The sequence below is a fragment of the Vigna unguiculata genome, chromosome 3 (genome assembly GCF_004118075.2).
Source record: "Vigna unguiculata cultivar IT97K-499-35 chromosome 3, ASM411807v1, whole genome shotgun sequence".
Taxonomy (NCBI): Eukaryota; Viridiplantae; Streptophyta; class Magnoliopsida; order Fabales; family Fabaceae; genus Vigna; species Vigna unguiculata.
In genome coordinates this window covers 36,367,718-36,384,056 of record NC_040281.1, presented here as the reverse complement: position 1 = coordinate 36,384,056, position 16,339 = coordinate 36,367,718, and the positions used below count along the sequence as shown (strand labels likewise).

Genomic DNA, 16,339 nt, shown 5'->3' with positions numbered 1-16,339 from the left:
ATAAAATTACACTACCAATTATAAATTTAATCTCTTTAAAATAATTTAATTATATATTTCTAAATAAAAAAACATACATTTATAAATTAAACTATAAACAATTTGTACTTATTATTTTTTTCTCATCAACAACTTTACTTCAGTAACTTAATTATTAGAATAGTGTTTAAATAAAAAATTACCAACAACAAATAAAAAATATTTACTAGTTGAACACGACAATATATCACCACTCATATTTTTCAAACATTATGCCATTCTGCTATTATTTGTGACATTTTTCATTATAAAAATTAATAGGAAATAATTTTTGAGCTAAAAGCTCAGTTTTTTTTTATTAAAATGAAGCCTTTGAGTCCGGATGATGTATACTGATGAAAGTGTTTAGAAATAAACTTTTTTTTTTCTTATAATGAAAATATAGAGTAAATATTACCATAAATTTTTATATTAGTTTATACATAAACTTATTTTATTTATCTTTTACTGTAGTATTTATATAGAAGTTTCTTCAAACATATATAATATATATTATCGAATATTTATTAAACTTAAAAATGTATTAATTTTTTTAAATTCATTTTACAAATTTTAATTATTAAATAAAATGCTTAAATTGTGTTAGAATATCAACGTGTTAAACTGAAGGAGTACAATGGCAGTGGTGCGGCTGTGCCTAAACCTACCTATTCCTCATAAACTGTTACTTCTGCTTCCTCTTCGCTCTGCTTCGCCCAGCGCATCCCTATGCCTCAAGCTCTCCCTCTCATCTCATTTACTTCTTGAGATACATATTCGCACCTAGACCACCTTCATTCCTCAGTTCATAACAGGGACCACTGTGTGCTATTTGGGACTATCGTATGGTGTGTTGGAGCGCGCATGTCACCTGTTCGACACATTGACTGCGAGGTACTTTCAAACTCATTTCTCCTCTTATTTCGGTAATGCTCTTCTTTATAGATTTTCTTTTAGGCAACAAAACAAAGCAATTTGAAAACGGAAAACGGCAAATTAATACGCGTCAACATTATTTATTATAATAGACCTGTTTATTATTAATACTGATAATTCGGTTCTCAGGATTGAATGTTCAATCTGAAATAGTGTCACTAATCTTGGAAATTTTCAGTCGTTGTTTTTTTTCTTGAATTTTTTTTTTCTAAACTCTTTATCCTTTTTCATTAATATTTGAAAAAAAAATGAAAAATCTTACAGGAATTCGGCTATTGGAGCCTGAATTCTGAATGGGTTCGGGATGGTTTTGAATTCTTTATAGGATTTTTTATGTTGTAACCTGTTGTCTTTTTTAAAATATGTTGATTTATAGGAATTTTGATATTTTTAAATATATTAAAGATTAGTGATGCTATGCAAATTTAGTCTCCCGAAAATTGAATTTTCAGCGTAAATAGTAAACTGGTATCATCTGGTAAACAGTGTTGGGGCATATTCATTTGCAAAAAATTTTCTTTTGAAATGTCCGTATTCATCTGCAAGAAAATCTATACATGTATATGTTTATTTATTTGGTTATTTTTATTGTGTTCTAGGAAGGTGCAACTTTTGTTTTAATTGTCACAAATGACGACGTGAATTTCTTGGATGAAAGGACCAAAGATTGCAGGGAATGAAAGTTTAAAGGTTTGAAATGAAGGAAACTCAGCTTCTTGATTTGTCATGCCTATATGTTCAATATAATATGGCTTGTGCTTTGGGATTATTTAGTTTCAGGATTGAAACAAAAATTATGGATTTCATAAAACGAAATATTGAACATAGATTCGGAAAGTTGTGAATTCTAGGATAGGAGCCTAAGAAAATCGCCTAATAAAATAGAGTTCAGTTTTTACATATGTTCTGCATAAAGAGTTGTACACAGTCAATTAATGGAAAATTATAGAACTTTTTAAAACAGTAGTCATAATGTCTAGTTGTAAGAAAACCTTCACCATGCATATTAATTAAAATCATTTCATAGCAGCTAAATCAAAATAGTCCTTCGAACATCACCAAGAATGTATCTAATGTCTAGTTGTGTGAAAGGAATAAGTTCTTTAGGTGTAAATACAAGGACATAGGATAAAAAATTTGCGTTCACCCACCCTTCTGTAAATGAAGCTCTGGTGTGATCTTGGCTGGTGCAGTAAGTCATTTTACTGGTTGTAATCTTAAGAGGTTTCCTACGCAACTATCTATGATGGCAAACAAAGAAAAATCAAAGGGACAAGTTGGAATGTTTTTCTGCTTTCTCTTTTGAGCGGCTTTTCCCCCCTTCTGATTTAGTTCTTCCTCCTTTGGTTCTTCCTAATGCGGGCTATTGCCGATATCATTTGGGAGTAGCCCCGTCTCTTTTGTCTTGTTTTTCTTAGTTCTTTTCAAATAAATTCACAAGCATTTATTGGATTTGTTCATATTTTAAGTGATTTCTTATAGATAGATATGAGACGTTTGGTTAAGAATCTATAAATTAAGATAGCTTTTGTTTTGATAGATCTGAACCTCTTACTTGTAGTTTTCTTGTCTTGATTTTGTGTTTTGTCCTTACACAATTGTAAAAGACCTTTACACGTGTTTTGTAATGAGAATGGAATGTGTTTTACACATCTTGTAATGATGAATGAAAAGCAATACAGAGCTGAGGTGTACCTAAAAACATTCTTAAATACAAAATCTTACTACCTAAACTTTAAATTTTAGATCTTTAGTCCCTCGAATTTAGTGTGTGAAAACTAAAACCATATTTTGAAGGATTAAATTTCTTTTTTTTAAAATTTGGGAATCAAAACACTAATTGTTTCTACATTTCAAGGAATAAAAATATAATTAAACTTTTTTTTTCTCTTAACCTTGGATTTATTATTAGGAATTTATGGTGTGCGAACAGGTATATAGAGGAACGCAGATCTAGGGAAGAATCTACGTCCAAGTACACCTATATCCTATTTTGATGGTTAGTCTAGTAGGTTTGCCCGTGGATTTTTGGTAAAAGACCAGAGAAAAAAATCAGTTAAAAATTAAAGAATTTTATTAAGAAAAAATCAACATAGAATGAATACTTAACCTGCACCGAAGAGAATCGGACAAATGGTTCAGTTAGATGCTCACTTGATATGAAACACACCCCGAACCTAACGCCTTTCTATTTTCTGATTCCTGGGTGCAACATTTTAAGAGACTGTTTTGATGAAGTTAGAGATCCACTCTACCAATCCTATATTTTATGTAATAGATATAATAAACTCATCTCTACAAAGAAATAGAGTTAATTACATTTTAGTATTAGAATTTACCGACAATATAACTTTTTCATTTATCTAAATATGAATTATCATAGATAATTAGATTATAAATTTTTGTACATGTTTAGCATAACTTATAATTCGGTAGGAGTGTAAATTTATTCTGTTGACAAGCTCATTTGAATCTTTCTAGGAACTATACTTGTTAAAATTTCGTTGAAGTCTTGCATTCAAACTCGAGTCATAAATTGTATAATACAAATTTTCTATAAATTGTCAATGCATTAAAATTAAAGTCATAATAATTACATTTTTGAAGCAGCGATCATTGTATTACTAATTAACCATGCTTAATGTTACATTAAGTAGGAATCATGAATACTGCTACTCATCGTAGTGTGCTCCCCCTGTCAGATTCAGTCTAAATTGTTTTGTGCAGAAGATTCTTGATATACGAATAATTCTTATTTTTATTTTACTACAAATTTTACTAAGTTGAAGATGAATAAACAATTTTCTAAATGTAAAACAATTTCAAAAATATTCACAAAGATAGAGTTGGCTATCAATAAAATCAATGCTATATATGTTTTGGGATTAGAACATCTATAGCAATTCTAAACGTAATGAATGCTGTGTGCTGTATAAACATTCAAGCGGATGGCTTTGCTTCATATTGAAAGTAGCATAACGTCTTTAGGAAGAAAAGGGGTAAATAAGTAGGTTGCAGGGTGAAACTGGATTCAATAGCTTATTTGACTTATAAGATGTGAGCATTGTACTATATTACAACTTTTCTAAGAGATTTAACTTTTAGAGCTTCCCCAGTAACAAGTCCTCTTTGAAACATGGAGAGATTCTCTGTAGTAATGGAGGTTTAGTAGTCTAAAAAATGGTACGAGAACAGTCACAAATGAATTGATCTCAGCAGTTTGAATATATTCTCTCTGGCACACTTTGATGCTTCATTCATAATGAAAAGGCTTATGGTCACCGGAAAAGTGTACAGACAGCAGAACATGGACCCTCAGTAGCCACTAAAGGAGAGTGGTTAGGAATGATGGTATCAGAACTTGTTTGTTGTGCTATGCATCTCGTGGAAGAAATCAGTTTAGAAGTGTGATCCAGAAGATGTAAATTAGAATGGAATTAAACAATCTTGCCAACTCTTCTTTAGCTCCCTTGGTCATCTCCATGACAAAAACTGAAAGGCTGGGACATGTATCAATGTTCTACAATTTGCATGGAATTGTGAAGAAGTGTCATTACAGATGACAATTGACATGATGTTCAGGCAATGCCCAGAAAATTTTCATGAGCAATCCAATTTAATTTGTTGCTCGTGAACAACAGCATTATTTACAAACATAAGAGAAATGCGTGGAAATCTTAATTAGTATGGTTAAGAAATTTGTATCAATAACTTCAAATTTGTGTATCTCCTTTCCATTATTTGAAGAATATTTCCTATAATCTTCAGTTTAAGATATGATGCGTTTAATGTAAACTACTTTATATTCTTCCACAGGTAGTTTTTGATTCTCTAAGGAAGTTTCATGGCAAGGAATTTAGGCAGCTACTATCAGGAGAATATACTCAAATGGCTGGTCGTGCTGGCAGAAGAGGACTTGACAAGATTGGTACTGTTATTCTGTATGTCGTGATGAACTCCCAGAAGAGAGTGATTTAAAGCGTGTTATTGTTGGAAGTGCAACTAAACTTGAATCTCAATTTTGGCTAACCTATATTATGATTGTACATCTTCTTCGGGTTGAGGAATTAAAGGTGCACATGACAATCCAAGTCTTTTATTTAAAATGTTATAGTAATGATGGTGAAGATACCTATAATTAGTAGTGTTCACAAAAAGAATTTTAGTTTGCTTCTTTCTCCACCCCATGTTTTCTTCTCCACCGCATAACATTAGTGAAATGCTTTAATACTTTTTATTAAATATATATTAAAGACCCAAATCTTCTCCTTCTCATAGCTGGTCATGCCCTGCACCTCCTGGCCATCTCCTTCACCCCTCCCTTTAGACTGAAATAATTTATTTGGATAAAGTAATTAAAAAGAACCAAATAAATTATTTCACTAATGTTATGGGGGCGGAGAAAGAAGCATCTTAAAATTCTTTTTGAATGCTTTATTTTTATAAGCCAAAAACAGAATATTGTAAATTCAAAACAAACAAGTTTTTTGAAGAAAATTTATCTAAATCTTTAATATTTTGTTATTCATAAAAATTTTGTGATATTATAGATTTTTTTTTTTCAGTGAAAGGATATCAACAGCTCGAAAGATAAAAAGTCCAATCCTTTAGAGTTTAGTAAATTTAATTTGAAACAGTTGATGGAATTAATACATTTGAGTTTGAAAGATGTTCTTTTATTACTATAAAATTTGATTTCCTAAAAGTTTAAAGTTTAAACATTCAATTAATTTTACACCGGAAAGTTCAATACATCTTTACAATCTCTGCAGAATTTGGCGCAAAGAACGAGCTTTCCATTTTCCGTTTGTCTTCCATGAATTACATCAAAGCATGTACGAGGAAAAAGGGAAATTTGACATTTCAAAAACGACACTTTCAGGTCGATGCTTCCATCATCAAGACAGGCTTCGATCCTAACACGTATCGTTTGAACTTCCAAGTAAAGAGTCATCTCCTACATGGGGATTTGGTTGCAGCACGCAAACTGTTCGACGAAATTCCTCACAAGAACATCATCTCCACCAACACTATGATCACGGGTTACTTAAACTCTGGCAATCTTTCCACTGCTAGGAGCTTGTTTGACGGCATGGTCGAACGCTCGGTTGTTACCTGGACAATGCTCATTGGTGGCTACGCTCAGAACAATAAGTTCCGCGAAGCTTTCGGTCTCTTCGCTGATATGTGTAGGCACGGCATGATTCCGGATCATGTCACCTTGACGACTCTCTTATCTGGGTTCACTGAGTTTGATAGTGTCAATGAAGTCGAACAAGTGCATGCCCATGTTGTCAAAATGGGGTATGATTCCACCCTCACGGTTTGCAACTCGTTGCTTGATTCTTACTGTAAGACTCGTAGCCTTGGTTTGGCTTGTCACCTCTTCAAGCATATGCCAGAGAAAGATAATGTAACTTTCAATGTGTTGTTGACGGGGTACTCCAAAGAGGGCTTCAATCATGATGCTATCAATCTGTTTTTCAAGATGCAGAATTTGGGGTTCAAGCCTACGGACTTTACTTTTGCTGCGGTTTTAACTGCAGGCATACAGTTGGATGATATAGAATTTGGCCAACAAGTTCACAGTTTTGTGGTGAAGTGTAACTTTGTGTGGAATGTGTTTGTGGCTAATGCTTTGCTTGATTTCTACTCGAAGCATGACCGTGTTGTTGAAGTGAGGAAGCTTTTTTATGAGATGCCGGAGGTGGATGGTATCTCTTACAATGTGATCATCACGAGTTGTGCATGGAATGAAAGAGTGGAGGAATCGCTTGAACTTTTCAGGGAGTTACAGTTTACAAGATTTGATCGGCGGCAATTCCCATTTGCAACCTTGTTGAGCATTGCTGCAAATGCTTTGAACCTGGAAATGGGTAGGCAAATCCATTCCCAGGCTATTGTAACAGATGCCATTTCAGAAATTCTGGTTGGGAATTCTTTGGTTGACATGTATGCTAAATGTGACAAATTTGGGGAAGCAAATAGGATTTTTGCTGATCTGGCTCATCAAAGTTCAGTTCCATGGACAGCCCTGATCTCCGGTTATGTTCAGAAGGGGCTCCATGAAGACGGCCTAAAGCTATTTATTGAGATGCAAAGAGCCAAAATACGTGCTGACTCAGCCACTTACGCCAGTATCTTAAGAGCCTGCGCAAATCTAGCTTCACTGACACTGGGAAAACAGTTACACTCGCATATCATCAGATCTGGATGCATTTCAAATGTATTTTCTGGGAGTGCACTGGTTGACATGTATGCAAAATGTGGATCCATAAAAGAAGCACTTCATATGTTTCAAGAGATGCCTACAAGGAACTGTGTCTCTTGGAATGCACTGATTTCAGCTTATGCACAAAACGGAGACGGTGCCCATGCTCTTAGATCATTTGAACAAATGGTTCATTCAGGTCTGCAACCAAATTCGGTTAGCTTCCTTAGCATTTTGTGTGCCTGCAGCCACTGTGGTCTAGTTGAAGAAGGATTACAATACTTCAACTCCATGACTCAAGTGTATAAATTTGTACCCAAAAAAGAGCATTACGCATCAATGGTTGATATGCTATGTCGCAGTGGACGATTTGATGAGGCTGAGAAATTGATGGCTCGGATGCCGTTTGAACCAGATGAGATAATGTGGACATCGATTCTCAACTCATGCAGGATCCATAAGAATCAAGAGATGGCAAAGAGAGCAGCAGATCAACTATTCAATATGAAGATCCTTAGAGATGCTGCTCCATATGTTAGCCTTTCCAATATATATGCAGCAGCTGGTGAATGGGAGAATGTGGGAAAGGTGAAGAAGGCCATGAGAGAGCGAGGGGTCAGAAAGGTCCCAGCATACAGTTGGGTTGAAATTCAACAGAGGACTCATGTTTTCTCAGCGAATGACATGTCTCACCCACAGATGAAAGAGATAACAAGGATGCTTGATGAGTTGGAAGAGCAAATGGAGAAACAAGGGTATAAACCTGACTCAAACTGTGCGCTGCACAATGTGGATGAGGAAGTCAAGGTAGAGTCCCTTAAGTATCACAGTGAACGCATTGCCATTGCGTTTGCACTTATTAGCACCCCAAAAGGGTCACCCATATTGGTGATGAAGAACCTACGAGCTTGTAACGATTGCCACGCTGCCATCAAGGTAATCTCCAAGATAGTAAACCGGGAAATCACAGTCAGGGATTCAAGTAGATTCCATCATTTCAGAGATGGATCTTGCTCCTGTAAGGACTACTGGTAATTTGCCTTTATTTCATCTACATATTCATCAATTTTACTTACAAAGAAAAGGCATTAACCTTGACAAAGAGTTCGTGTCCATTGTGAAATTCATCTTCATTTATACCCTTGTTTATTTATACCAATTTTCTACCCTACTGGTTATAGGAGAAAACATACTATTCCTTCCAAGCAAGAAAAAAAAAAATCCTTGATAGAGTTTGCTTCCACTATCATATCACACATTTTTCTGTTTTTATTTGTACCATTATTTATACCAAGAGAAACATGATTTCACACAACAAATTGTCTCACAAATTACTCATCCAGAAATTGGTGTCTCTTTAATAGTCCATTACATTATAATAAAAGACAATCTTATTCATAGCTTTCTAATTTGAATGCTCAGCCTGTTTTTGTTGGGAATTCACAGTAGAGCTTTACACAATACTCCTCCAGCGTATTCTGAAATCTAGTTGCATTTATCACTGGCAATAATATTTCCCATAGATTACTTTTTATTAAAAAGTTAACTTTTACTATTTATTAATGTAGTTCAAATATGTATTTGTATATATTTCCCTAATTAATGTCATATAAGCCATTTGCAGTTTGACTATATCTTTGATTTGACAAATCTTTCACATAAATGAGGGCACTATTCAAAATTTCAAATATAGAGAAAATTATGCTGTGGTGTTTATAGATCTATAATTTTTTTTGATTTTGGTTTCGTTGCATTTGTTTATATATAGATATTAATTTGTTTTGTGCAGAAGATTGTTTTCTTTTGAGGGATCTGTGCAGAAGATTCTTGATATACGAATAATTTTTATTTTTATTTTACTACAAATTTTACTAAGTTGAAGATGAATAAACAATTTTCTAAATGTAAAATAATTTCAAAAATATTCACAAAGATAGAGTTGGCTATCAATAAAATCAATGCTATTTGTTTTGGGATTAGAACGTCTATAGCAATTCTAAACGTAATGAATGCTGTATGCTGTATAAACATTCAAGGGGATGGCTTTGCTTCATATGGAAAGTAGCATAACGTCTTTAGGAAGAAAAGGGAGTAGGTCGCAAGGTGAAACTGGACTCAATAGCTTATTTGACATATAAGATGTGAGCATTGTACTATATTACAACTTTTCTAAGAGATTTAACTTTTAGAGCTTCCCCAGTCAAAAGTCCTCTTTGAAACATGGGGATATTCTCTGTAGTAATGGAGGTTTATTAGTGTCTAAAAAATGATACGAGAGCAGTCACAAATGAATTGATCTCAGCAGTTTGAATATATTCTCTCTGGCACACTTTGATGCTTCATTCATAATGAAAAGGCTTATGGTCACCGGAAAAGTGTACAGACAGCAGAACATGGACCCTCAGTAGCCACTAAAGGAGAGTGGTTAGGAATGATGGTATCAGAACTTGTTTGTTGTGCTATGCATCTCGTGGAAGAAATCAGTTTAGAAGTGTGATCCAGAAGATGTAAATTAGAATGGAATTAAACAATCTTGCCAACTCTTCTTTAGCTCCCTTGGTCATCTCCATGACAAAAACTGAAATGCTGGGACATGTATCAATGTTTTACAATTTGTTGTCCATGAACAACAGCATTTACAAACATAAGAGAAATGCGTGGAAATCATAATTAGTATGGTTAAGAAATTTGTATCCATAGCTTCAAAAATATAGAAAGGACAATCAACAAAAAGAATATGCATGTGTGTGCCTTACTATAATTTACCTATAACTATTCTTATGTTACAAAAAAGAATTCCTATGAAGAATTGGTAGATAAACCAAAAGGAAAAAATGTTTTGTTTTATGAAAACTGTAACTTTGAAGAAGATATCAGTGTAAGCATACCAAAGTTTTCAGCAGATCACCCCTTAAACCTTCACCATATGCGTCTCAGCCAATGAAGAATGCAGGTCCTCTCGAGATTGAGATCTCCTACTCTGCAGACGCGTCTGACTTCTGTGGGATGACCAGAACGCCCCTATACTACTGCTGTCAACCTGCAACTGCCCTAAATTGTTTGAAGAATAACTATGCAAGAAATTACCAGCTGATGGATGAAAGGGAGACTCCATCAGCTGGATGTTGTCACTGTTATCACCAAGACCCTGCCCCAGGTTAGATGGTCTACCCTGTGAATCTGCGGCTCTTGGGCTGAGTGGGGTTTTTATTCTATCCCCTGCAATACCATAGGTACATACAATCACTTCAAAGCTCGCTCAATCACAAAGAATTATCACCAACACAGTACACAGGCTACACAGACATTCAAAATATCCAAAACCAGAATCTTAACAATCATTTGTAAAGAATCGGAAACCAAGCTCAGCATCTGTGGAAGTACATGATGCACGGTTGTGACAATTGCAAATGCTACATAACTAGAACATATAGTAGTATAAATTACAGTTTTTCAATCAATATCATTTACGGAGGGACTGTTCAGTACATAAGTTTATATCCATAGCATCTACCAAAGATTTACTCCAAAGATTAATAACACAGATTATTCACTTCAAGGACTCCCAAATCAACTTGCGAAGCATTATACTTTTCCCTATTATAATAACTCACAAAATAATACTAGTATACTAGAGTATCATCTTTTTTTGTGTTTTATGCTGATTTTTTCAGAGTTAAAATAGTAAATTGATTTTTACATAATAACTGTCGTTGAAGTGTCTAGTTATGATTAAGCCTAGTGTCCAAGTCATGTAGCTGACAAGAAAAAGAAGTAATCAGGCGTGCGATGGTGTTGGAAGCATTATGACACTCCAACATCTCATGGAGGAGCAAAGAAGCATCAACACCGACATGGCTAATGTGTAAAACATACAGCACCGCATAGTATATATAGTATGTATATATATATATATATATATATATATATATATATATATATATATATATATATATATATAGTATTTATAAATTCATTCAGAATTTAACTGAGAATATTCATATATTCATCACCTAAGATATCAACCTTTATAAAAACAATATTAAAAAGGAACAAGAGATCATTTCACAATGCAACTCTTGCAAAAAATTCCAAGATAAAAGATGAAACATGTCATAATATTTCATCATATAAGAATGAGTCTCACGAAAATAAATGCATAATCATAATATTTCTTGTTGTCCCTAACATTAAAAGATATAATCTAGATTTGGTGTCCTCCTCGATCATCATCTTTGAAAAACAGAGCCTCTAGTTCCAGTTCATCAAGTGACAAATTAGCAGCTTCACAATTATACACAAGTTTCTAATGTCGTGGTATAACTTCATAAATACAGTAAAAAGGAGTTGGCTTTATAACTAAAAAACCAAAACATTTTATTAGTGCCTTGTAGTAGAAAGCACAAACAGGGGAATAAGCACAATGAATGACATGCCCCTGTTTTGCCAAACCATCGGATACTAAAAAACAAAAAGGATAAGAAGAAGGAAGCAAATCTAAAGGCCACGGCACAATAAGCCACACAGAGGATGCGGCACGAGTTGACAATGAAGCAAACAGCCACCAACAGCGCATTCACTAGAGAAGGAGGATGGATGAAGGAGAAGAACAGAGCACTGCGGAACTAATGAAGAAGGATTTTGTCCCTAAATTGTTTCCTATTTTTTGACTTAATCAACACAATCTCAATGAAAAATAAGATAAGATTTTAAATTTAAGTTGACAATTCAGAAAAAATGGCCTCGCTACAGTTGGATCTTGACAGATGCATCCAACGTGAGTCGAAGAAGTTTAGGATGTTTTGGGCAGCGTTTATGTCAGACAGTGTGACACGCCCTTCATATGTTTTTCAGTGCAGGATTAGTTCACAGCGTACTCAACAAAATAAAAATGATCAGAGACTGGTGAGCAAGTTGTCAATCACAAATCAGAACAGCGCATATCAGCAGACCTGCATGACAAGAGACGAGTATGCAGGCAGGTACACAGATCAGAAGAGGGTGCCTGCGAGCACTCGGTCTGCCAGAAAAACACCAGGCATGACAAAAAAAACTGCCAACGAGCAGGGGTCCAAGGGTTGCTTGTGTTTGTATGGAACAGAAATCAGTGTTGGCGTTGAATGAGGAAGGTTTGAAACCCTATAGGAATCTTCAGATAAAATAAAAAAGAAGCATCATGAAAGCATATGGACTGGAAAACTCAGAAAAAGGGGCAAAGATGATCTTTCATCCCTGTGCTCCAATAGTTGCTACAATTTTCCATAATATTGGGGCAGCAAACGTGGACACACAACACAAAAACATGAGGTGATTAACTTCTTGTAGGGACAATCTAGAAAGGTTGGGGCAATGTTCTTCTCAGATGAGGGATCAAGTAAAGATATCAAAAGTTCTTGAATTTGAGCTAGGCTTAACTCAGCTCAAAAAGCTATCTCATGACAATCATACAAGAATTGTCCAAGCCATTGTAAACTATACTCTAGTCATATTTATAGTTGATGTGGGATATCAACACATCTCACACTTAGGATTAACATTTGGAGAATGGATATTGTAGGATTGAATTTTTCTATATTGCCCTGGGAAAACCCAAAAACCAGGTAGATTGCACTGGGAAAGCAGTAGGAACGGGTGGTTAGATTTCTTTTTTGGATAATTAAGTGTAGCTCAATATTGGATCCAGGCTCTAATATCATCTTGCATTCGACCTAAGCCTAATTCAACCCCAAAGCTAATTCATGAGGTGAGGATTGCCTAAGCCTTTATAAGCTCTACTTAGTAGCCATATCTATGATCAATACAGAATTTCAAGAAAAGGCAATTTTGTTTCACATACTAGAATGCTAAGGTGCATAAAGCATAATTGGATTTGCATTAATCTATGTTAACCTGAAAAGGAAGAAAACTTAACACAAATGTCTATTCTTAACAGTCAATTATCAAGTGTACACCCCATCCACAAGATAATCATACCAAGAATCATACTATGAAAATCTGATAAAGATAATTCATGCATAAAACACATTTTGTTTCTACATGTTTGTTTAAGTTGCAGAAATTTCATGCTATTATGTTAAATACATTTATGGTGTCATCAGAAATTATCAAGTCGCAAAAATGGGGTCCATAACGCTAACAAGGAAGAATGCTATAAGATTCATCTATTTTGTTGCGTTTTCACAAAAAATAACCTAATTATGTTTCCTAAGCACAAGCATGGACTCTAATATAGGCACAAGGCACAACAAGAACATGGACATAACTCCAACTCAATTAAGGTCCAAAATATAGTACGCTAGCAAAGTGCATCTGTATGTCTAGTGAAACTAAGCATAACCAACAGAACAAAATATTTAAATTGATAATTAAGATTTGATTGAAAATACGCCTCACAAAATATTTTTAGCTGAATGTTCAAAAAATAGAACATCTAGATTTTGTATAATACTAGCATCATAAAAAGTCTATCCATAAGAAGATGTGGACTGACTCCATACAAACGTCCAAGCTATTCAGATGCTGGCTTAAGTGTCTGAGCCAAAAAAAATATGTTTTTACTTAGATGCCTAACGAAGAAAGTCGGTTTTGGGTCAGAGAGAGGTTAGTGTCAAAAATATGTCGAACACTCTGACACCTCGAGCAGGAGAAATGCATGTCAGATTATTAAGAGAAAAAAAAAAGGCATTTAGGTCAAGAGACTGTGAATTTGCTGTTTAGTGATACCAGATAAAAGAGGAGAATAATTAGCAAAGGAATCAATAGGTTGTGGAAGTTCTGAAGAAACATTAATTGCTACCTTCTTTGACTTGTACCTGGATGGAATTTGTGCTTAAGAATGGTAATTTGATCCATCAAGAATGAAGGAAATGAGAACCCAAAAAGGGCTCTCATTTGGATGGATATAATACGGACTGGATGTTCAAGAATGGCAGAAGAAGCAATGACCAAAGAAGGAAAAAGAAGAAGATGATCGTGGAACAGGTGTGAAGAAGAGAAAACTACCAAAATCAATCTGAAACTATATGAATGTGCTTTCTTCCATGTGTTCAACTTATTTGTATTGTAAGTGCAGAAAATGAATTTATTGGATCATCAAAAAATCAGATATCAGTCGTGCAATTAGCTTACCAGAATTGATAGGACTCCACCGCTGAAACCGAAATGGAGATGGGATATTAAGGACAGATGCACTGGACCCACTGTTATGCCTGAAAAGTGGAAGATATTGTCTCCGGAAAAATCTTGGCATCCAATTGACAACCCATGATAAAGCACAAAGCAGAATAATAAACGAAAGTATCAAGATGGGAACAAGAAAAGGTATATTCATCTTCATCTGAAGCAAGCCAAAACCACGAAGGCCAAACCTAACAGAATACGCCCTCCCAGCTTCCAACAAAGCCACTCCAAGTGTCCAAGTGATACCTCCAGAACCAACAGTTATACTCTTATCAGTAATGTGCAAACCCTCTCTAAGCAACGATGCAATATACGGTGCCCGAAAGCAGTACTGCTCAATAAAGGGCTGAGGAGCAACACTGTTCTTGGCAACATCCCATCTCTTATCACAGAATTCCCTACCCTTCTCCAACACATCCTCAAGCGTGGCCTCTGAACTCAAGTTGAAAAACCTATAGACCACAAAAAATCCAGAAATCACATAAAAGTGACCCATAGGGCGAGTCAAGTTATCACGAAGAGCACAGGGTTGAATCTCACAATCCAGCCCAGGACTAACATCACTCCATTCAGACAAATTCACAGCAACCTTGGCCAGCGCGCTACACTCCTGCCAGTTGGGCACGCCAACAAGAGTCACCGTGGTCTTCAATCCTTCCTTCTTCTCCAACACATTCTCATTCCCCTCAACCTTAGGACTCTCCCCTCCTTTCTCCAAAGCAGCACAATGCGAGCACGTGTAGCGCTCCTTGTACCCAGACTGCAAACACGGATGCTTAACCTCCACATCCCCCTTCACAGCATCCGCAACACTATGCCCAAACTCCTTGAAAACACGCGCAACAGACTTATCAAAGGCCTCATTCAGGCCATAACCAGCAAGAGAATACGCAGTCAAATGATGGTTCACAGACCCAATCCTAACATACAAACTAGTCTCACTATTGAAATCCTGTTGATTATAACCCTCAAACGTCACCTGCAAAGAAGAACCGCCCAAATCAAGAGCACCGTAGGTTTCCTTACGGGGCTTAACCCCGATATTGCCACTGTCATAATTAAGCGCAATCCAGCCAAAGTAAGCTTCCTCAGTGCCGGAAATGATCTTCACCCAATTCCTCCGACACACAAAAGGCGAACCTTTCAGAACCTTCCACGCATTATCGAGCAGCCACTTGGAGTCATCGAAGGGGAGTCTCCGGACCCCGGCGGTGGCGTAGAGGAACAAGGAAGTGGAACTGTGGGAAGCTTCTGGAATCTGAGTCTGCGCCCATACTAGAAGCGGATTGAGCGCGGTTTTCAAACCGGTTACGTTGCGGACGAGTTTATCGAGGCCCGGTTCGGTCTCCATCCGGTCGTAGGCGCGACCACTGGCGGGGTTCTTGCGGAGGCCGTCTTTTAGGGATTGGATGGCGATGGGGAGGTTAGTGGAGTGCGGTTGTTGGACTTCGGCCTTGTAGACGTAGACACGTGTCCCGGTGCTGCCGGAGTCGAGAACGACGTAGTATTTGGGGGAGGCTTGGTGGGAGTAGAAGGTGTAGAGAAGGATAAAGATGAGGAGGAGGAGGAAGGCCACGATCGCGATCGGAGCGATGCATTTGCGGCGAACCGGGTTCGGGAGCTGGAGCGGTTTGGTCTTGGAGAAACTTGCGTTGAGGGCATCTCGGAGAAGGCCATGTTCCGGGTCGATGTTCCGGTACGAGGATAGATCCTGGAGGGAGGCGGAGATTCGGAGGTTGTTCTTCACGCCCTGGAGTTTGCCAAAGACCATGTCTCTGGGACGGTGTTGAATTGGATCTGGTTGGGTCGGGTCGGGCTTATTGGTGCATGTTGGTTGAGTTGAATGAGATCGGAGTGAAGAATTAGTTGTGTCGGGTAGTGTCAGTTTGAAGATGAAAGTGCAGTGAAGACGGAAATAGAATATACGCAGATCTCTGCATAGAACTGCGTCGTTGGTGAGTGCAAAACACACACCACAACAACCAAAACTGGTTT

General features: G+C 36.4%; 2 protein-coding genes across 4 annotated transcripts; one reads left to right on the top strand and one right to left on the bottom strand.

Annotated features, from left to right (window-relative positions):
- The first annotated feature begins 656 nt into the window (after nucleotides 1-656).
- LOC114178762 (putative pentatricopeptide repeat-containing protein At2g01510) lies at nucleotides 657-8,700 on the top strand. Of its 2 annotated transcripts, none has more exons than XM_028064840.1 (4): nucleotides 657-912; nucleotides 1,554-1,644; nucleotides 4,771-5,027; nucleotides 5,837-8,700. In XM_028064840.1, exons 3-4 carry the CDS (start codon nucleotides 4,992-4,994, stop codon nucleotides 8,198-8,200), a joined length of 2,400 nt encoding a protein of 799 aa, XP_027920641.1. In that variant the 5' UTR covers nucleotides 657-912; nucleotides 1,554-1,644; nucleotides 4,771-4,991; the 3' UTR covers nucleotides 8,201-8,700. The 2 variants fall into 2 exon arrangements, with proteins under 2 accessions (XP_027920641.1, XP_027920640.1); XM_028064839.1 differs by having other exon boundaries at nucleotides 5,727-8,700.
- Nucleotides 8,701-9,269: 569 nt separating this feature from the next.
- Nucleotides 9,270-16,339, bottom strand: LOC114178763 (probable apyrase 7). Of its 2 annotated transcripts, none has more exons than XM_028064843.1 (3): nucleotides 14,294-16,339; nucleotides 10,054-10,384; nucleotides 9,270-9,743 (listed from the first exon to the last, which is right to left on the bottom strand). In XM_028064843.1, the coding sequence occupies exons 1-2, from the start codon at nucleotides 16,113-16,115 to the stop codon at nucleotides 10,077-10,079; spliced, it is 2,130 nt and encodes a 709-aa protein (XP_027920644.1). In that variant the 5' UTR covers nucleotides 16,116-16,339; the 3' UTR covers nucleotides 9,270-9,743; nucleotides 10,054-10,076. The 2 variants fall into 2 exon arrangements, with proteins under 2 accessions (XP_027920644.1, XP_027920643.1); XM_028064842.1 differs by having other exon boundaries at nucleotides 9,270-9,751; nucleotides 14,294-16,338.